An 18,515-nucleotide genomic window follows, 5' to 3' on the forward strand; every position below is an offset into this window, starting at 1 on the left:
TTCACACCTATTCAAAATTCCTTGGTGGGATCCCTTGTGAAACTTTCACAGTGATAGATGAATTTATCTTTTTGGAAAAGCCTACTTGTGTTTCACAAACATTGCATTCAGAATGGATGACATTCCCTTTTTGTAGTTATGGTTAATGCACGATAAAACTAATGCTAAGGAAAATGGATAGTTGAAACACCTTTACAGGATTTTTGACATACTCTAATAAGAAATGTTATCATTAGAGTTCATAAAATACATGACAGCAGTTAAGTGTTGTTCTTCTGGCTTCCTGCAGTAATACAGCTGGGACTGACATGCACAATACAGCAGCAGCAATTATGCTTCAACATACGTATTAATTTTTTCACTCTATGCCATGAATAAATAGCAAAATGGAAGGGCCAAGATGCATTTCTTGCATGTTTCTGTTTTCAGTAACTGGGAGATCACTAAAAACTTCCCTCTCATAAAGCGCATAAATGGCCAAATCAGTCATAAATGTATGACCATAACATCTCAGCGCAGGCTCACAGCCTGCAGCAAATGCACAGAATTACAGTAAAAAATAATCACTCAGTACTCACAGGGATTACTGGAGGATGCTGAAGTAAAGCATTCAGCTTCAACTGCTTGTCTGTATTTCTAACTCTACTCTCACCTTGGCTATCAAATGACTTTTAAAAATGCAGCACCTATTTTCCAAAAACTTATATTTGCAATGAGACATGAATCTATGAACCGGAACTAAGCCCACTTCCATTCTGAAATTCCCTTAAAAGTTTTTGTGCACAGTGCATAGTTGAGCTTTGTATCTCTCTAATGGCCATTTTTCTTAGAATGGTTTTTAATAAAGACAGTGGAAGACATAAAACATCTCTAGAGATTCTGATTCCTGGCTGGAGGATACAGGCTTCCTTAAGCATTAATTTAGAGCAGCCCGGCTGCTCCGTGTCCTGCTCTGTAGTTCTTTTTTCAGAACACAATTCAAAACCTCACAGCAGCATCACTGAAGAGTCTTCAAATAAAAACCAACCAACCCAAACCCGTGACTTTCATAACTGACAAACACCAAATACACTATTTTTTTCTATGTAAATCAAAGTATTTAACTTTGTTGGGATATTGTAATTGTTATAATCAATTACAGTAACAAATCATCTACCTTGGCTACCATAAATTACCACTAACAAAATGGACAATCATTGACAGCAATGTAAACACAGGTATTTAAGAAATACATTCTTAGCTTCAGCAGCTACTGCATTTATGTTCTTGGGGGGTGAGGCATATGGAAGTCATCACAGCTAGTTATATTCCAATTATTCAGATAGAATAACAAAGAACAGGTGATGTAGGTAATTATGCTAAAGAAAAGAATGCTGTAAAATAATTTCTTTCCTACTGTTCCAAATAATTTTAAGCCTTCACTTGGCTATAAATTATGAACGAAGAAAGAAATTAAGATGATAGAATCACTACTGCTGAGAGATCCTTTCTCCTTTCAGTTAGTGCTAGAAATACTATCCCATCTTTCTGACCTGTGTGCATTGGTTAGAAACACTAAGAGAATGAGTATTTATTAATATTTTGATAATATCTTTCTATACAATTCTTAAACAAATACATTTTTATATAATTTTGAAAATAGTTTCTTCTTTTCTTTTTGGAAATCTCAGAGCCAATGCATTAGTAAAACACAGGTTGACTAAAAAAGAATAAACCTTATTCCACTGTATCAAATAGGAAGGTTTAGGTCATGCACTCACTAAATTACTTCACTTACAATTCAGAAAATACTTCAAAATATATTAAAACTGCAAATTGCTTTGCAGGACTGGAACACCACCATTGAAATCCTGATTTAGGAATGGGGCAGTGCCCTACTGGACAATGATAAGCGCACTCCTTCCAAATCAAATTTGGGCTAAACAACCTGTGAATGGTGATTGCTGCTTCCTAGATTTTCTTCTAACATTTCACCTTTTCTAATAACAATACTTTAAAATTAGATAAAATTTAATTAATTAATACCTTTCTGTAAGGTTTTCTGATCTGCTCGTAAGCTTAACTTGTAACCTTTTAAAAACTGAATATACTGTCCATAGTTTTAACAAAGAGACCATCAAACAATCACGTATTCTAATCTCAGCTCCCAGAAGCCACTAGAATTTGTAACAGTTGCTTTGACACAGCAGATAGGAAGCAGGGCTGTGCCACAAACCTGCACGGATTTCTCACTATTAACCTCACTGCCTGAGAACAAAATACTTCTTTTGTGTCAACTGTATATTGATAACTAAGACAGCAACATTTTACTTGAAATGATAGTCAGTTGATTGTCATGTAACAAGCAATAGCGTTTCCTGAACTAAGTACTTATTCAAGTATGTAATATTTTTTTCTTATTTGAAGGTATTTTCTACACAGAGGTATAAGACTTCAGGGAAAAACATTTGTTTCCAGTCGCACTGCAGGGAGAATTCTCAGACATTATTGAAATAATTTACTTCATCCAGACCGAAAAGATATCTAAATAAATTTGACCTCCTTGCTTTAGAACTTATTTTTTCCCTTCTTTTCTCCTCTTCAAACCCACTCCAAAATATATGTACATTTTCAGCAGTCTCTAACTCATTGTCACTGCTGACAATGTGGAGTATAACCAGAAATCAGACTAAGCCGCTCAGATCGATCCATCCTCGCCAAGTCTCGCTTCTCTGAACACAATGTCAGACAAGGTCAGTTGTGGAAAGTACCCCCTGAGCAGGATGATTAAAGACCTGCAGAATTAATTCAATGGCCTCACCTCAGAAGAGTTAAAAGCAAAATCATATTCAGCTGCACAACATTCCTGGTTCCTGGTCTCTAAGGAATCTGAAATTGGGGTGTTGGAACCAGGATGATACAGGCTCCTGTCACACAGTGAGATGTAGGGATTGTAAATCCCGGTTTTCCAGTAAACATAGAATGCGCAAGAGTAAAGTTTTAAATCTGGTTATATGTTTCTTTTAAATTATAATAACATTATTTAAAAATAGGCTCAAAGATTTCCCATGTCGTCGTTTTAAATAAGATTTACACTAGTAAATCATTGTTTAGTACTTGGTATTGCTGTGTCAGAAACTCCAGTTTCGCTTGCATAATGCAACAACCACTGACCTGCATGGAAAAAAACCTTCTAGAACCAGCACAATGCAAAGTAGAATTACTGTTGTCAGTATCACTGGTGCCGTGCAAGAGGGAAGTTCTTCTGTGGCAAATAAAGACTAATGTATCTGATTATCTGAAAAACAGAGTTAATGCCAAGACTAATATTGACCCACTCCGTTTAATACTGGAGTAGACTATTAGAAGATATACTGAAATATCTGCATGCTAAGAAGTGGGGTCAAGAATGTGTACTAAGAGACAGTCAAAACTGACTACAGGAATATTTTCTTCCTTTTAGTAAACACAGGCAGGCTGACGAGATGATCACTAACGGCATAACAAATATCCACAGTCAGTGTCTTCCAAAAAAAGATGCTCAAAGCAGCCAGAGTTATTCCTAAAGCACTGATAGTTGACACGGAGCCAGACGCCTGGCCCCAGCACTATTTCCCAGAACTACATGAAGACTATACAAATACTTATGAGAGTGCCACATTAGAAGAAAACAGGACATAATTCATTTATTGCAGTGTTCTACAGATCTCCGCTGGCAAATGTGTGAAGAGCTTCACAAAGAACCTTCATGTAAAGGCAACTCCAGAGTTCTGAAACGAGCCTTACTTAACTGTTCCTTTTAGGTGGTTTTAATTAATGGCAAATAGATCATAATTCCTACTTCTTCCTCTCCCATGCTTAATTCTGCGTGAATAAAGTAAGTCACAGCATCTTTGTGGCATCGCTTATAAGCTACTATGCAGTTTCTGGAGTAGGATCTCTCAGAGGGTAATCACATGCACACACACCACCTGTGCAGTTCAGAACACAAGAGGGAATCTCGGAGAGTCAGGAGAGAAATCTATCAAACAAAACAAGCTGGGTGTTCTTGACGTACCATTGACTAAGCTGGCATTTGCATTATCGGTGGCATTTGCACCTGCTGCACCATCTGTAGCTGAAGGAGGGTGGGAGGAGGGATGGGAAGAATCTACTGAGCAATAATGGATAAAAAAAAATAAAAATTAAACAATAAATAATAATAACATGAACAAATGCACATGACAAAACAAAAAACATTTAGGGAATAAGGTTTCCCCCAAATCAATCTGTTTTAAATAAATTAACATAACTTTGAAAAGCAAAATGTCATTACAAAGGTGTTACGAAGGCAAAAAATTACACTAAATAATAATAAAAAAATAAATAAACATGAAAGACATTTAACAAAGTTAACAGACCTGGCGAGAACTGACTCTACACAGTACTATGTATGCTGCTTTGGTCCTTTTATGTGTATTGTTTTTTTTACTTTAATGAAACTGTTATGCAAATATTTAAATGGTTGAAATATGATTATGTATTATTGCCGCTACAGCTCAGTCTAACGTAGGTTCAGTCTATTTCCTGCCATTACCTAGTTGATTTGCACAGTGATCTCAGTACAAACATTCAGCTTATCAATATTGATGTGGAAATGTAGAAGAAATATAGAACCTTGGCAAATAAAGTATATTGAGAAGAATGAGGTCTTTAAAATCCAAATAACAGACTTCATATAATAGCCTGCTTTGTGTCAAAATGAAAGCAGTATCAGAAAACAATATTCTGGTTTGGTTTTCAGCAGCTATCTGCATATTAGAGAAATTGGTCAAGCAGTCTTTCCCTAACAGGAAGCTGAAAACCTCAAAGGTTTTATTATTTTATGAAGTCTTTCTATACTAGAGTTCAGCAAATTAGTCTCCACAGATAAGAGATGAAATAAGTTTTGTTTCTGCTGGTTAATTGTTCATGATAGTGAACAGAACTCCTATAATGACTCCTGGTCGAGACTCTTCAGTACCTGACCCATAGCGACTGTTTCACGCTAACTGGTTTCTTATTCAAGAAAAGGGGTCTTGTTTTATTTACTAATGCTAAATTGGGAGAAGAAAGCAAAAAGCATGCAGGATTTAAAAACACACCCTCTGCAACTACATTCATGAAAATTTCAATTGCAAATTTCATCACTGTGATGGTAATAACTTAAACTGTTTTGGTTACTAATGCTTATTTTTTATTCCATTTGGATACCCACACTAACCAGCACAGCATGAACCGCTAACAGCAAATCATGCTTTCCAACATTTAATATGCTGTAATTTACTTCTGGAGAACAACTGATTATTCAAGCTTAACATTAAGATTTGCAACACCAACAATGCGTGCACACTTAAATGCTTGCCACGAACAATCCTGTTGATTTGAAATTAGTTTTTAATTTAACCAGACTGATTCAAAGACAATTATTTCAATCATTAGTTCAACCCTGATTCGCACCAAAGCTTGCTGGCTAAAAGCCTCGTCCTTTCATTTGATGTGGTACAATTCTTACTCTACCTGGAAGCTGATGTCCATCCTCCTGTTTCACACCTGTATGATGATTTTTACAAAATGTTAATGAACGATAAGAGCATACACCCACATAAGACTGAAACAAACATTTCTGACTGGCAGCATTTCAGAGAACTGCAGGTTTATGTATAAGAGTACATTATTTGTGTTTGGCCCTCAATCTGCCACCAGCTCTGCCCAGGACTCCTCAGCAACATTAGAAATCATGAAGGAATTTTCTTGCCCTTGTAGGTATATCCGCTCAGATTTAGTGTGCAAGAAGAGTTCTTGCACACCTCTGTAAGAATCGCTGTCTCTGGGGAGTGCATGATGACCACAGTGCAGTGCGTTACTTTGCTATCTCAGATTTTCTTTCCCTGTCTTCCAAGGCAATCCGCAATGGAACATGAGACAATCACCAGTGTCCTGGGCAAAATCACGTAGAGAAGGCCAACCCAGTTAAATAAGGGCCCTCGGGACAGACAGCTGTCGCTCTCCAACAGGTACTGAGGTTCCTTATCACCTACAATATCCTGAGACGCTGCCAAACAGATGCCGCCAGATCTTGAAAGGTCTGTGTCTATGACTCTTAATGGCAGCAAGAATGGACTCTAAGATATTGTCCAAAACTAGTCTGACATGAAAGAGTTTTACTTTAGGAAGTTTTGGTCTTTCTCCTTTTAATGTTCCTAGAACTTACTATGCCTAGGAATTAGTGTGCTTTTCTGTGTAGACATAAAACATTTCATAAAGCCTTTCATCAAGTTACAAGGGGTTTCCTCAGAGAAACATGGAGTCAGGTGCAACCACTTGCTGAACTTGGTCAGAAATTGAAATGTAGGTCATGAAAACTATTTGAATTTGGGCTTCCTATCTGTAGCTTCAAATGAAAAATGTTGGAATCAGACTGCCTGACAGACACTAAGTAAAATGTTCCCTAAAGCTTTAACTGCTCTTCTTTATTAATAGTGAAAAACACTAACAAGAGGGGAACCTCTAAAATGCCGTATTAATTAGTCCTTCATTATGTCTGAAAAGTAAATATTTTTAGAACAAGCTTGGAACAAAATTGTGAAAGTAGACTCGAACAATTTACAAGACTGTATGAACAAAAACTGGAGAGGACACACATTAAATCATGTTTCTGCTTAGTGTGCAACCCATGAACTAGCAATTGCTGTGACATCACACTACAATAAGGTGAAAAGTCTAAAGAGACTTCTTGATTTCTTTACCTGACAGAGAACATCAAAGTTAAACTCTCTTAACATTTACTGCTTTCTTTTACTATTCTTAGTTTGACCTTTACACCTTAAGAAATTCAAATGGCTCTGAAATCAGTCAGTGACATTAAACAACTAGGAGAGCAAAAAGCCACATCTTATCTGTATTTTATTTTTGAAGCTCAAAGAAAGATGCTATTTCCATGGCCAAGTTGGTTTTTTGTTTTGGTTTGGGTTTTTTTGTTTTGTTTTTTGTTTTTTGTTTTTTTTTTCCTGAAAAAAAAAAAATTACATCTATGTAAATGCACAAGAGCAAAACTATACAAATTTTAGGTGAGTATGGATTTATGTGAAGAAGACACGGCAATGGCAGTATGCCCATGAATTCCCTTGCATTTAATTATGTACTGAGTGTCTGCAGTTTCACACTGGAAAAACATCTTGTTATCCAATGTATTTATTGGTTAACAGCTCTTGCTGTTTTTCTGTGTGACATGTAATGACAAAAATGTATACAAAAAAGCAAGTTTTCAAAATTGTCTTTATTTGTCGAGAGTCGAAGAGAGCTCTGGCTACACGAAGCCCAAGAGCTTTCCTCAGAGCCTCCGTATGTGTTGTGAAATTTACCTTTCTTATCTTTCTTTTCTTCTTCTTCTCCTCCAGCACCCAGCAGAGTGAAGATGATGCCTGTCTGAGAATTCACCCCCACAGCCGTGACAAGCATTCGTCCAGAGCCTTCCATCACATGGGTACCTGAAAACGTGCAATGTAAGTTATGCATAGCTGAAGAAAAGTAAAGAATAACCACTAAATATTTTATGCAACACTTTTACTGTGAGAGATTTGTTAAACTTTAAGAATCTATGTCGAAGCCAATATAATTACATATCAAAAATAACACCTATTGTATATTATCATCAACCAAGAATGGAGGCTTAATTGCAGATCTCAGACTGCACATCCATTAACCACACACATCAGATTCCCTTTATAGAAGCGATGTTGTCACTAACCAAGTTCACCTATTCTTGGAAGATACTAGTTTGTTTTCAAAGGTACAAGAAGAATTAACTGTGTGAAGGTACTTTCCAGAGTTCTTCAAACATTCCTGCGTGACTCTAGTCAAGATGACACTGACTGTAGGTGGAATACTGTTATGTAAATAAAGTGAAAATATGTGTGCAATTTCTCTCATCTTTCTCAGTTATGGTTGATTTACAAGCACAGAGAAAATATTTTTTAAAACAATTTCACATCTTCAAACTTGAAAAATCAATACAGAGAAAAATCTGCGAGGGGATGTTTAATTTAATCAGGAGATTCCCAAATAGCAAGAAGAATCTGACCTGCACCTGAAAACTAATTTAGTATATACAGAGATTTCTATTACTCTAAAACAAATTAAAATGTACATTAAGTTTTTCTGAGAAGGATAATTTGTTTAACTAGGTAATTATATCACTAAATTAAGTAAATTCCTTTTGAGAAATATCCCATGCTTTATTGTCTAGAAATTTTTTATTTACAACTCTTATTCCTACATTGAATCAAACATTAGGTTAAAATGTTCAGATCAGAGGCTCTTAGAAACCTTTTGTTATGAGTTGTGGAACACAAAGAAATAGAAATTCCTAGAAATGACCAAAAGCATTCTGATCTACATTTTGGAAAAATGTATAACAGAGGATTCTATGATCCTGTGTAACAGCATGAATTAGGCAGAATCATTAACCAACTTGTCCTAAACAACTCTGTAGCTAATGAAGTATAAATTCAGGTATGCTTATTCTCAACTGGCTGGCCCTATTGTTTAGCCACTGCCATCATTAATTCCCATTTCATATTTTAAAACTCCATCTACATATCTGCATTACATTGAGTTATCTCAAAAGCCAAAAAAGGGAAAGAGGTACAGACCCGTGTCCTTAAAAATATACATATTTTATATATATATATTCACACAACCTATTTTTTAAAAAATCCCATTTTCTTATTACTGCTCATCCAGTTGCTGTCCTAGAACATACTAAGCAATCAAACTATTTATAATCAAAATATCTTTCTCTAAATAATCAAAATCTCTCATGTCCTAAAAAGGAAAACAGAACCACAGAAGAGAGCGAACATCAGTCAACACTGAGCTTAATTTGAGAGCATAAATATCTCCTCAGAACACTACAAAAGTTTTAGCAGAAATAAGCCATATAGAGGTCCAATATATTAAAAAAGGCAGCAGAGCTGCTTGGTGCATTGAGCACCGTTCCTGCGGCTTTTTGAGATAACGTTGGATTCCTGTAGAATTCATTTGCTTGCTTTCATATGACAGAGCAAAACACCACAAACATACAAATCAGGACTGGCACCCAAACAACAAAACCCAAGTTACATTCAAGATCTTGACAAACCAGAATAGCTTTGGCTGTACTGGTTCAGACAAAATAGAAAATGTTTGAAACGTAACTCGGAAATTTCGAGGAACCTCCTTTAAGATCTAACACCATTCAAAATACATTTTAATTAAGAACTTGCTTTTAGTATTCCTGTCTTCTGTTTTGAAGGAATTGTCTTCTGTGTTGGACTACAAAGGTGGGTAGAAATATCCTCCAGAAAATGGCAGGAACACCTATATCTTAAAGGCAGCTTGATTAAGAAAACCTGCACCCACCAAATTTCAAGCTTACCTCTGCACACCTGGAAAAGGCAAAAATGTCTTAACCTAACACGTCTTTTGAACCTTTTCTTAACATTAGTCTTTGTAAAACATCATTCTGAACTGTTAGGGTGCATAAAGAAGCATGTTTTAGAGGAGGTACTAAACTATCATCAAATTCTGTTCTACTAGCACTATGGGAAAAATTCTATAGCATCTAAGCTAAACTAAAGAGTGGATCCCCCTCCGCCCAACTCTGGCAACACCACCATTTAAACACTATTGTAATTATATTAGCTTGAATAAAGAAACGGGCTCTATGACTTCTGTCAGCTTTTGTTATATAAATGGAATTCTGCAAGGAATCCATGTTTTTCACTTGATCTGTACACTAAGTGTGTATTCCAACTTCATATTGAACAATTCTAATGACTTATTTCCCTCTCAAGACTATTTTTTTTCAATATTAGTAAAGCACATTTTTCCACATGCTGAGTATTTAATTTCAAGTTGATAGATGGTGATTATTCCAAGATAGAAAAGGAAGAAGTCCAGTTTAGTAAGAAAAGTGATAAAAAGATGAGACAGATAAGGAACCTATTAAAACATATACTTTTCAGACAAAAAATGCAACTAAACATGGGACTGCTCAAAAACCCCCAAATCTAATAACAGTACAGGTGAAACAGATTGGAAATAGGGCTGAAAAACAAGAAAAGAAAACCAGAGAATGCCAGTTTGTGGGTTTTACACTGTTTGGCTACTTCAGCAAACCTGTGGTGAACACAAATGCTCTATCTGCCCATCCAAACAACTGGCTTAGTCACTGCAATTCCTGAGAGGAAAGTGCAGTTAATAACAAAGTCAGAACCCATGAGAGTGTCCTCTATGATCAAAAAAACTGTTTTGCAGAAAAAAAGAAACCCTCATCTATAAGCAATTTCAACATATCCAAATAATTTGGAACATTTGAACTTATTTTGCTAATTCCCGCTCTGCTAGCAGCCTAGCTTGGAATATTTTCTGGCAGGGAATTAAGACAGAACTATTTTTCTCCAGGCAATAACTGACCTGATTCGTTAATCAAGCTTTTTATTTCCAATACCTAACAAAGCACCATGACCAAGAGATCACTTTTGTCTAGTTGTTCTTGAAAGAGCTGAGTTTTCTGTGTTTCAAACATGCATTTGTAAATGTTAGGTTAGAATAATGTTCTGCCTCACTTAAGTGGCAACTACATGAGGTGAGCTCCTCTACATAACTCTTTCATACCTTAATCAAACTAATCTAAATACCTGGAAAAGGAGTTTTAAACAGTAAGCCTCATTCGGTATTTTTTGCAATCATGTGCTACCCCAAAATAGAGACCCGATTTCTATTCAGAACTTCTGTATTTAGGAATCACGGATTTCTCCGAACTTGAACTATACAAAACTTAAAGGGCACGTCAGCTCCAATCATACCAGTCTGGTTACCCAAGCTGTCTTCATCACATACCCGTGCTCGTTACCAAGAAATCTAACATCACCATTTCACCATCCCATTTATGCTGATGACTTTTGATGCAACGGCTTATGCTAGAGTATACATGCAAATCGCTGGTAATGATCTAAAACTACTCCTACATTTATACAGTCCTAAAATTACGTTCAGCCCTTTGAAGGCAACTGCAAGACTGATGTGGCCCCCCGTGAAAATGAGTTTGATGCCAGTGATCTAAAAGAAGGAAAATGTTTTAGACAGAGTATAGTGGAACTATAGGAGAGAAGCTGCTGCTTTTGGTTTCAGGTCTATCAGAGTTGTATTTCCATTTCTGCCCTCCTAGGTGGTACCAAATGTGCTATATACAGATGGAAATGAACCATCTGGTTTAGTCAGCACTTGTACTCTTCGAATTGCTTCTCAAGTAGGTAAATGACTATCTGGATGATTAAACAGGACATTAAGCACAGAAACTCATTTAGTTTAAATATGTCATTGAAAGTAATTGAATATTAAAAACGTTGTTTTGGGTGCCAGTGGTGAAAATACTTCCTGATTTGGGGTGTTTATCTTTCACCAGATTTAGAAGCACAAAGCAAACTGTGGCTGCAATTCAAACGCTACCTCTTTTCAGTTATTCCTCTGTCAAGTAAGGACTGTTTTAATTTCCAACAGATGATTAAGGGAGAACAGCAGCAAGTAACATCCTGACAATATTGTATAAATTCCAAAAGCCTTCCTGGAGATAACGTAACCTGAAGATAACTTCAGGTGCAAAGATAAGACGAAAATTTAAGGTCTGTCTGTTGGTTTTGTGGAAAGTTCATTTGGGTTTTTCTTCTTTAAACAAGTTTTATACAAATACAGGTCTAGGCTAACATCTAACAAGACCTTGGTTTTTAACCCAGGTCAAACCCACCCTGAAAGACGTGGTGGTTCCCAAGTTTTTGGACTAACAGTTTCCAGAGGGCACAACAGCTCCTGCATCACTGGGATGAAACCTTGCCCTGTATCTATGGAAGGAGGCAGTATTTGGCATGATAGAATCTCAAACCATCAACTCTGCTCCTGAGCAAATACAGTTCAGGGATTTTCTAACACGGCACGAATAAAACATGTTCTTCATTATAAGTATGAAACAAAGGTGTCTGCAGTGCCTGCTAAAATATATTAATTCTTCACCTTCTTTGTAATCACAAGAGAGATTACATAGTAAGAAAAATAAAGAGTATAAACTTTACTTAACTCTGCAATAAAACCGTGAAGCCAAATTTCTCTCCTTATAGCAAATAAATTTGAGTTTCAGGAAGCAAGAGAAAAACTTCTTTTCCCCTAACTGGACTGCTTCCCCGCTCTCTGCCCACTGTGCCTTTCAGGGCGATACCTTCACATTCTTCTCAGCTACCAGTGAAATCTATGGATATTCAAAACTATCTAATCCAGTCTAGGAATATGTGAGAGTACATGAATCTGTGGAAAGTTCATCATCAGAAAAGCTCTAGAATTCAACAAGAGGATATTTTAATTGATAGAAGTCTGATACTTCATTATGAAGTTTCTATAAGAAAAGATCACTATTAAAACTCTTTAAAATGGAAATTTTATGCCAGTTATGAAGTTGTATTTACAAAATAGTACAAGTATCAGCTAGGAAAAATAAATGAAAAAAACCCCACACAAATATTATCAAGGATAACACTGGGTTACAAATTTCATTTGGAACAGCACCAGTGAGCCACCCTTCCTCAAAATATCACTGCGGCCTCCTTGTTTTCCCACTGGAAACCACCACCAAGAGAATTCTTAAACTACAATCAAGTTAAGCCTAAATATCTGCACTCCTAGGATAAGTCAGATTATTGTAAATCTAGCAAAAATGACAGTCAGCAGCTTCCTACACTACTCACTGAAGTCAGAACAATGAAGTTACCCTACAGCATGTATCAAGAAGCCAGAGGGACAGCGAGAATCCAAAAGCAGCAACATCCCCGCTATTCAGAATTTCTGTGTGTGCGCTGCCTGCAAACACTGAGCTCTTCATTGTAATCTCTCTGCACAAATGCAGCCTTTGGAACTGGCAGCATCTCCACTGATCTTTCTGAGCCTCTACTGGACACGTGCAACCGCATTTTTCAGACATTTATAACTTGGAAAAACTTGGGCTTTTACAACAGGAACAGAAAAGCAATACACTTGGGCAGGGCCACTGCAGCAACAACTTTTTAACAAAAACTAGAATTAGGGTATTTTTTTAAGACCAAATGAAATTTGTTTTGCTGCTTTATTCTCAGAAGTGAAAGAAATTTTTGTATCATTTGAATAAAGAAAAATTTAATACACAGTTTCAGGCAGAAAGATACCTGAAGCTTGCTAAAGTTAACATTAATTAATGTGATCTGTTGTAACTTGAAGTCCATGGGAATGGCAACTCCACAAATAACATTGGCACCTTCTTCATCTTAAGTTAATGCAGCCACCTTTTGACTGAAATTTGATGGGTTTTTACCAGACCACAGTCCCATAATTTACATAATTAGCAATCATAATTGCATAGCCAGTGAACTAACTGTCTGATTAAAAATTTGGAAAGGATTTGCACTGTTAATTCAATAAAAATTGTCACATCCTTGCTTGTCCCTACTGAACAAAAGCCTCTCCCAAGAGGTGTTGCTTGGGCAGCAGGAGCTCAGCGAGGCAGGACGGGCAGGATTTCTGCCCAACGTGCACCCACCTGCTGCACTGCAACATCGCTGTGCCAGTTGGGATGAGTTTGGCTGGCTGTGCAACCGCACAGCAAAGAGAATCCTTGCCGTGAATAAAAAGTTTCAATGTATTTGAAAATGACTGTTTCAGGTTTTTGATGATCATTATGAGATCAGGAGGCTGTTATTTTACGATCATGTCCCAGCTGGAGTATACTGACAACCAAGCTATTTAGAAACTATCTTAATTAGAATTAAGAAACCACATTCTGTTTAACTGATTTACTCTATAGAGTTAAATTACAAAATACAAATATGACAAATAACTTGAATTTACCACAGAAGTCAAGCCCACAATATTTTAGTATATCCATTTCCATTGAAGCACATTGTTTTTCTCTTGTATCTAGTATATACATAAAGGAAGTGTTTAAAGAGACTTTAAAAGGCTTTGAAATTTAATGGCTAAATTAAAACTAGCACACAATGAATTGAAACAATAATTTCCCTAAGTGATACTTTCCTTTTCCTCTGAAAATGTTTAATTACTTTTGCACTTTATAAACTGATGACCAGAAATAATTGTTAATAATAAAAAAACAGTAGCATGCCTTTTGTATGACAGACAAGGCCAGTGTGTGTGTGTGTCTGTGTGTGTGTGTGTGTGTGTGCAAGAGATCAGTTTTATCTAGGCTACCAAAACCTGATGGCACTGCAAACCAAACCCAAAGATGAGCAGAGCAGTGTAGAAAAGATAACTCAGCAAGAATTCAAGCAGATTTACCTGACAGTAGCATTGGGTCTTTGTCAACAGATTTGCGGACTTGGTCTGACTCTCCAGTTAAAGAACTTTCGTCAATTTTAAGATCATTTCCTTGAATAAATATCCCATCAGCAGGCAGAAGGTCACCTTTCAGTAAGAACATGGTAATGGAATAACACAGTGGGTTAGTAAGATTGCTTTTATAATTACATAGTGATTTGTATTATAAAATCACGATTAACAATAATTACATTTAAATGTAGAATGAAAGCAAAGATGAAATAACTACTACCACATCAGTCCGTATCAGTGATATGATTGCAATCCTATAGGGAAGGGTCTTGAGATCGCAAATATTTTTTGCCTAATGCTACCCCAGAATCAGAATGCATCACATTGAACTTATGATGAACATAACAATCACTGAGATTGGGCAGGGGGAGTCGAGCTGCCCTTTCCCTTTCCCCTTCCCCTCTCAGGAGCCCTTAGCTAAGTCCAGGAGAGACCCGATGGCTGATAGAACAGGCGTTTTGCTGGAATTTACCAGTTCAAATGCAGAAAACATGGAGTTCCTGCAAAGTTCTTCCTGTTCACTGGAGTACAAGGCGTTCTATATGGCACATCATTATATAGCATCCACCTGCTAGAAGCACCTGATCTGGGGGGATGTACAGGATCCATGGGTCTGGAGCAGCCCAGGTTGGGTGAGCATCGAGGTACAATTCCCTTTCACAGAGCATTTAAAAGTATTTCCTCTTATTCCTAACTGGACAGAAACCAAAATCTCCAAGTGGTGTAACCTCCATGAAAGAGGATTCATACCTTGGTATGAACAGTTCTTGTCTTTGTCAGTGAAAGGAATTGAAGATTACAGAAATAAAACTAATTACCTAGTGCAATTTTATAGCAAGTATCTTCGGTCTTCCTTTTGCCCTAACAGCCAAATTGTTGTCTTACCATGGACAATAATGACAGCACATAATTCTCTGTCTTTTAAATCACTTCCAGTGAAGTGAGTCTGTTCTACTAGAAAGGGAAAGGAGAACAAAGTTCAGAAAAGTTGTCATCTGGTTGACAAGACTTACCATATTTCACCTGTGCAATGTCACCAACTACTATCTCTGCCACTGGGATCTGGATAACCTGTCCACCGCGGACAACAGTAAATTTCTGTTCCTGCTCAATACGACTTTGAAGCCCACGGAACTGCTTCTCCTTGCTCCAGTCGTTGAAGGCAGTGACAAGTACAACACAGATAACGGAGAGCAGGATGGCAGCACCTTCAATCCAGCCGGCTTCAGCCTCACCTTCATCTTCAGCTCCTCCTGTTGCAGTACCACAGCCTGCAAAGACAACGTTAAGCAGCGTTCAGTCAAGCGAAGATCAGGTTTATCATGTTTATTGCAAGAAGAAAAACCTGCTGTGAAATCACAACAAGGTTAAGGAATAGACTTGCTCTTCAAAGTACTGTCTGCTAAATGAAACATGGCACAAGAGAGAGAAGTAGAAATAAAGAAAAGTCAGGCTGAACAACGGAGCTTCGTCACCAAAGTGACCAAAGCAGACGAGGAATCTTTCCATTCTTCATGGAGAACTGAACTAGACAGACATTTGACATCACTTTTGCAACTTATCCAGGTACCAGGGACTTTAGCAACCATGTTGCTTCCATCTATGACTAAAGTTTAATTTTGGTATATTTGTCATCTGTCACTAGAGGGAATTAACAAGCAATTTGATTTCTATTTTTAAATTACAAAGACTTCCCTGTAACAGAAGCATCATAATTAATTAACCAGCTGAGTAATTACTCTTGCATATGAACACTAACAAAATCACCAAAAGTCAAAGAAAGAAAGATGAGAGTGAACATTCACTAAGTGAACAGAAGAAAATTAAAATAAGTGGAGTTTTTACCAGTGTTCTCTGTAGTTTAAATTTAGACTTAACCTGACTGAAAGACCAAGCACATTCCCAACAGAAGAGGCTTTCCTAGCGGGATGTCCTTGGACTGATGACCCACGTGAACCTTTATCTACAGTACAAGAAGCTTGCTAAAGAAACCATTTGTATAGCACCCAAGAAAGACATTTTTTTGTAAGTTCAGTACCTTAAGCTTCTTAAAACCAGTTGCAAATGCAACTGACAAACTGCATCTTCAGTTTCTTCCTTCAGCAGAACATTACTTTCAGGAAGGACTAATGAACTTTGTGCTGTTTTACCTTAATGGTCTTCATTAGTCTGTTAGATTTGCAATTCCTTTTCCAAATCAGAAGACTCACTCTTGCTTTGTTTGGATTAATTAGTTTCCTAGTACAAGTAATTCTGTTTTGGCAAATATAAGACAAAAATTCACTATTCATTTTTCATTACATATGATTTAGAATTAAGTATCGTGAATATCCGACTCTTAACAGCATACCTCCCATACGTTCCTGCTGTTTCTCACAAGAGAAACATGCCCTGGTCTAGCCATAGTCAAAGACTGGGTTTATTTCCTTTCTAGGTGGTTGGGATGTAGTCTGGCTCATACAAGGTACAAACAGGTGTTTCCTACGGTCACCATTGGTCTGGGTACCCTGAGGACAGTAATATGCAGAGTGACCCTTGGGCCGAGCAGCTCGGATTTTCAGCAGCTTCAGGCAATTCCACTAGGGTGATATTTAGTTACTGTATTCTGTAACATGCTTTCTTATGCTTTCACTGAAAACATTTGTTTTCTGCATATGGATTACTGCTAAATTATACTGTGATATTTTCTACTAAATCAAGAATTCACATTATGTGACACTAAAATACAAGTTTTTAATTTGAGCTATATCAGCATAACCCCAAAAATCAGCTGTTTCAAAGGCAGAAGCTGTATAATGATCTCATTATAGTACTGGACATATTACATGAACAGAACAGCCTCTCTGTACAGCAGAAAGCTCCCAGTTTTGGGAAAGTCATTGCTCTTTTTCCAGAGAACCAATAGTCCTGGTCAGTGCCTCTGAGATGTGCCAGCGAGTCAGAGCACTTGAGCCCAGTGCTAACACACCATACCTGGAATGGCTTGGACAGTGTAATATTTCTGCGTATGTTCAGGAAAACAGAACAAACTAACTTCTTGGTTCAGTACAAACAGGTTGAAAAAAATAAAAACATTCATTGACCTGAATAACAAAATTAATTTTGTGTGTATGTGTTGTCAGAACTCATCTCCATGTTAATATAAACAATACTATTCCTAGCATGTTCATATAAACAGAAAAAAAATAGTCTAACATAACATGTAAATAATACAAGATGTTATCGTTAAGGTGAAAGGAATTGTGTTTACCTGTCTCATAGATTATGCACAAGCAAAGAACATAATTCACTCTTCATATTACAGCTGAAAAAATATTTGTAAGAATGAAAGAAAATCTGGTGAAAATAGACTAAACTTAGGTCAAGCTCTTGGAAAATTTCCCTAAATTTGACAAGCTTCCACAATGCATAACAAATCATGATTTTAACTTTTAAAATCCTGAGAAAAATATTCCATAACCGAAGAGAAACAACAGAAGTCCCCATGTATTTCATTTGTTTCTGTTCATTCAATCAGACAATGCTAAATTCAGATGGAGGAAAGGCATTTGAAGGGGAGGAACGAATCCTTGGAGTGAGAGCCAGAAGTAGAGAACTTCACTGTTAGACAGGGTCAAACCCAGGACTTAGTCTTTCAGGTAGAAGGAAGAAACAGTGACTGGCTTTATAGATGTCAGAATCCTTGTTGGTTGAGATTCAATCTGGCTTCTATGAAACCACACACATTGCTTCTTGCATTGGCCCAGGTGATCCAACACACTAAGCGGTACATCTACCCGTAGAGCTGGACAGGTTGCACAAAGCCGACAGCTCCCTTGGTTTTATTCAATATGACTCAAAATTACAGTCACCGGGATATAGGACACACAAATTCTTGTTTCTGCTGGTTGTTTTGGTTGGGGCTTTTTTTCCCCTCTCTCTCAAAAGATCAGAACTCAAGACCACTATATTAAAGACCACAACATGGTTGTCAGTACACAAATGGGAACCTTAGTGAGTGCCCTGCAGCTCCCCAGTCGTGTCCTCTCCTGAGCACCATGAAAACGTGGTCCTTTCTGATCTAGTTGATTCCTGCATTTAATCCCACATGGCAAATATACAGCGGTCCTAAA

The 18,515-nt window shown here is 37.1% G+C and overlaps 1 protein-coding gene across 7 annotated transcripts in view; it reads right to left on the reverse strand.

Annotated features, from left to right (window-relative positions):
• The window catches only part of ATP2B2 (ATPase plasma membrane Ca2+ transporting 2), a gene marked incomplete at its 5' end in the record, with an annotated part of 164,422 nt that overhangs the window by 77,093 nt on the left and 68,814 nt on the right, over positions 1 to 18,515 (reverse strand). For 6 of the 7 annotated variants that reach the window (XM_080350820.1, XM_080350823.1, XM_080350822.1 and 3 more), the window contains 3 exons: positions 7,362 to 7,487; positions 14,353 to 14,478; positions 15,417 to 15,674. In XM_080350820.1, the coding sequence (XP_080206946.1) occupies positions 7,362 to 7,487; positions 14,353 to 14,478; positions 15,417 to 15,674 (510 nt within the window). Of the gene's footprint in view, positions 1 to 4,036; positions 4,097 to 5,517; positions 5,551 to 7,361; positions 7,488 to 14,352; positions 14,479 to 15,416; positions 15,675 to 18,515 lie in introns of all 7 variants that reach the window. The other variant, XM_080350817.1, reaches the window with a different exon arrangement.

Source organism: Nesoenas mayeri (genome assembly GCF_963082525.1).
Source record: "Nesoenas mayeri genome assembly, chromosome: 10".
Taxonomy (NCBI): Eukaryota; Metazoa; Chordata; class Aves; order Columbiformes; family Columbidae; genus Nesoenas; species Nesoenas mayeri.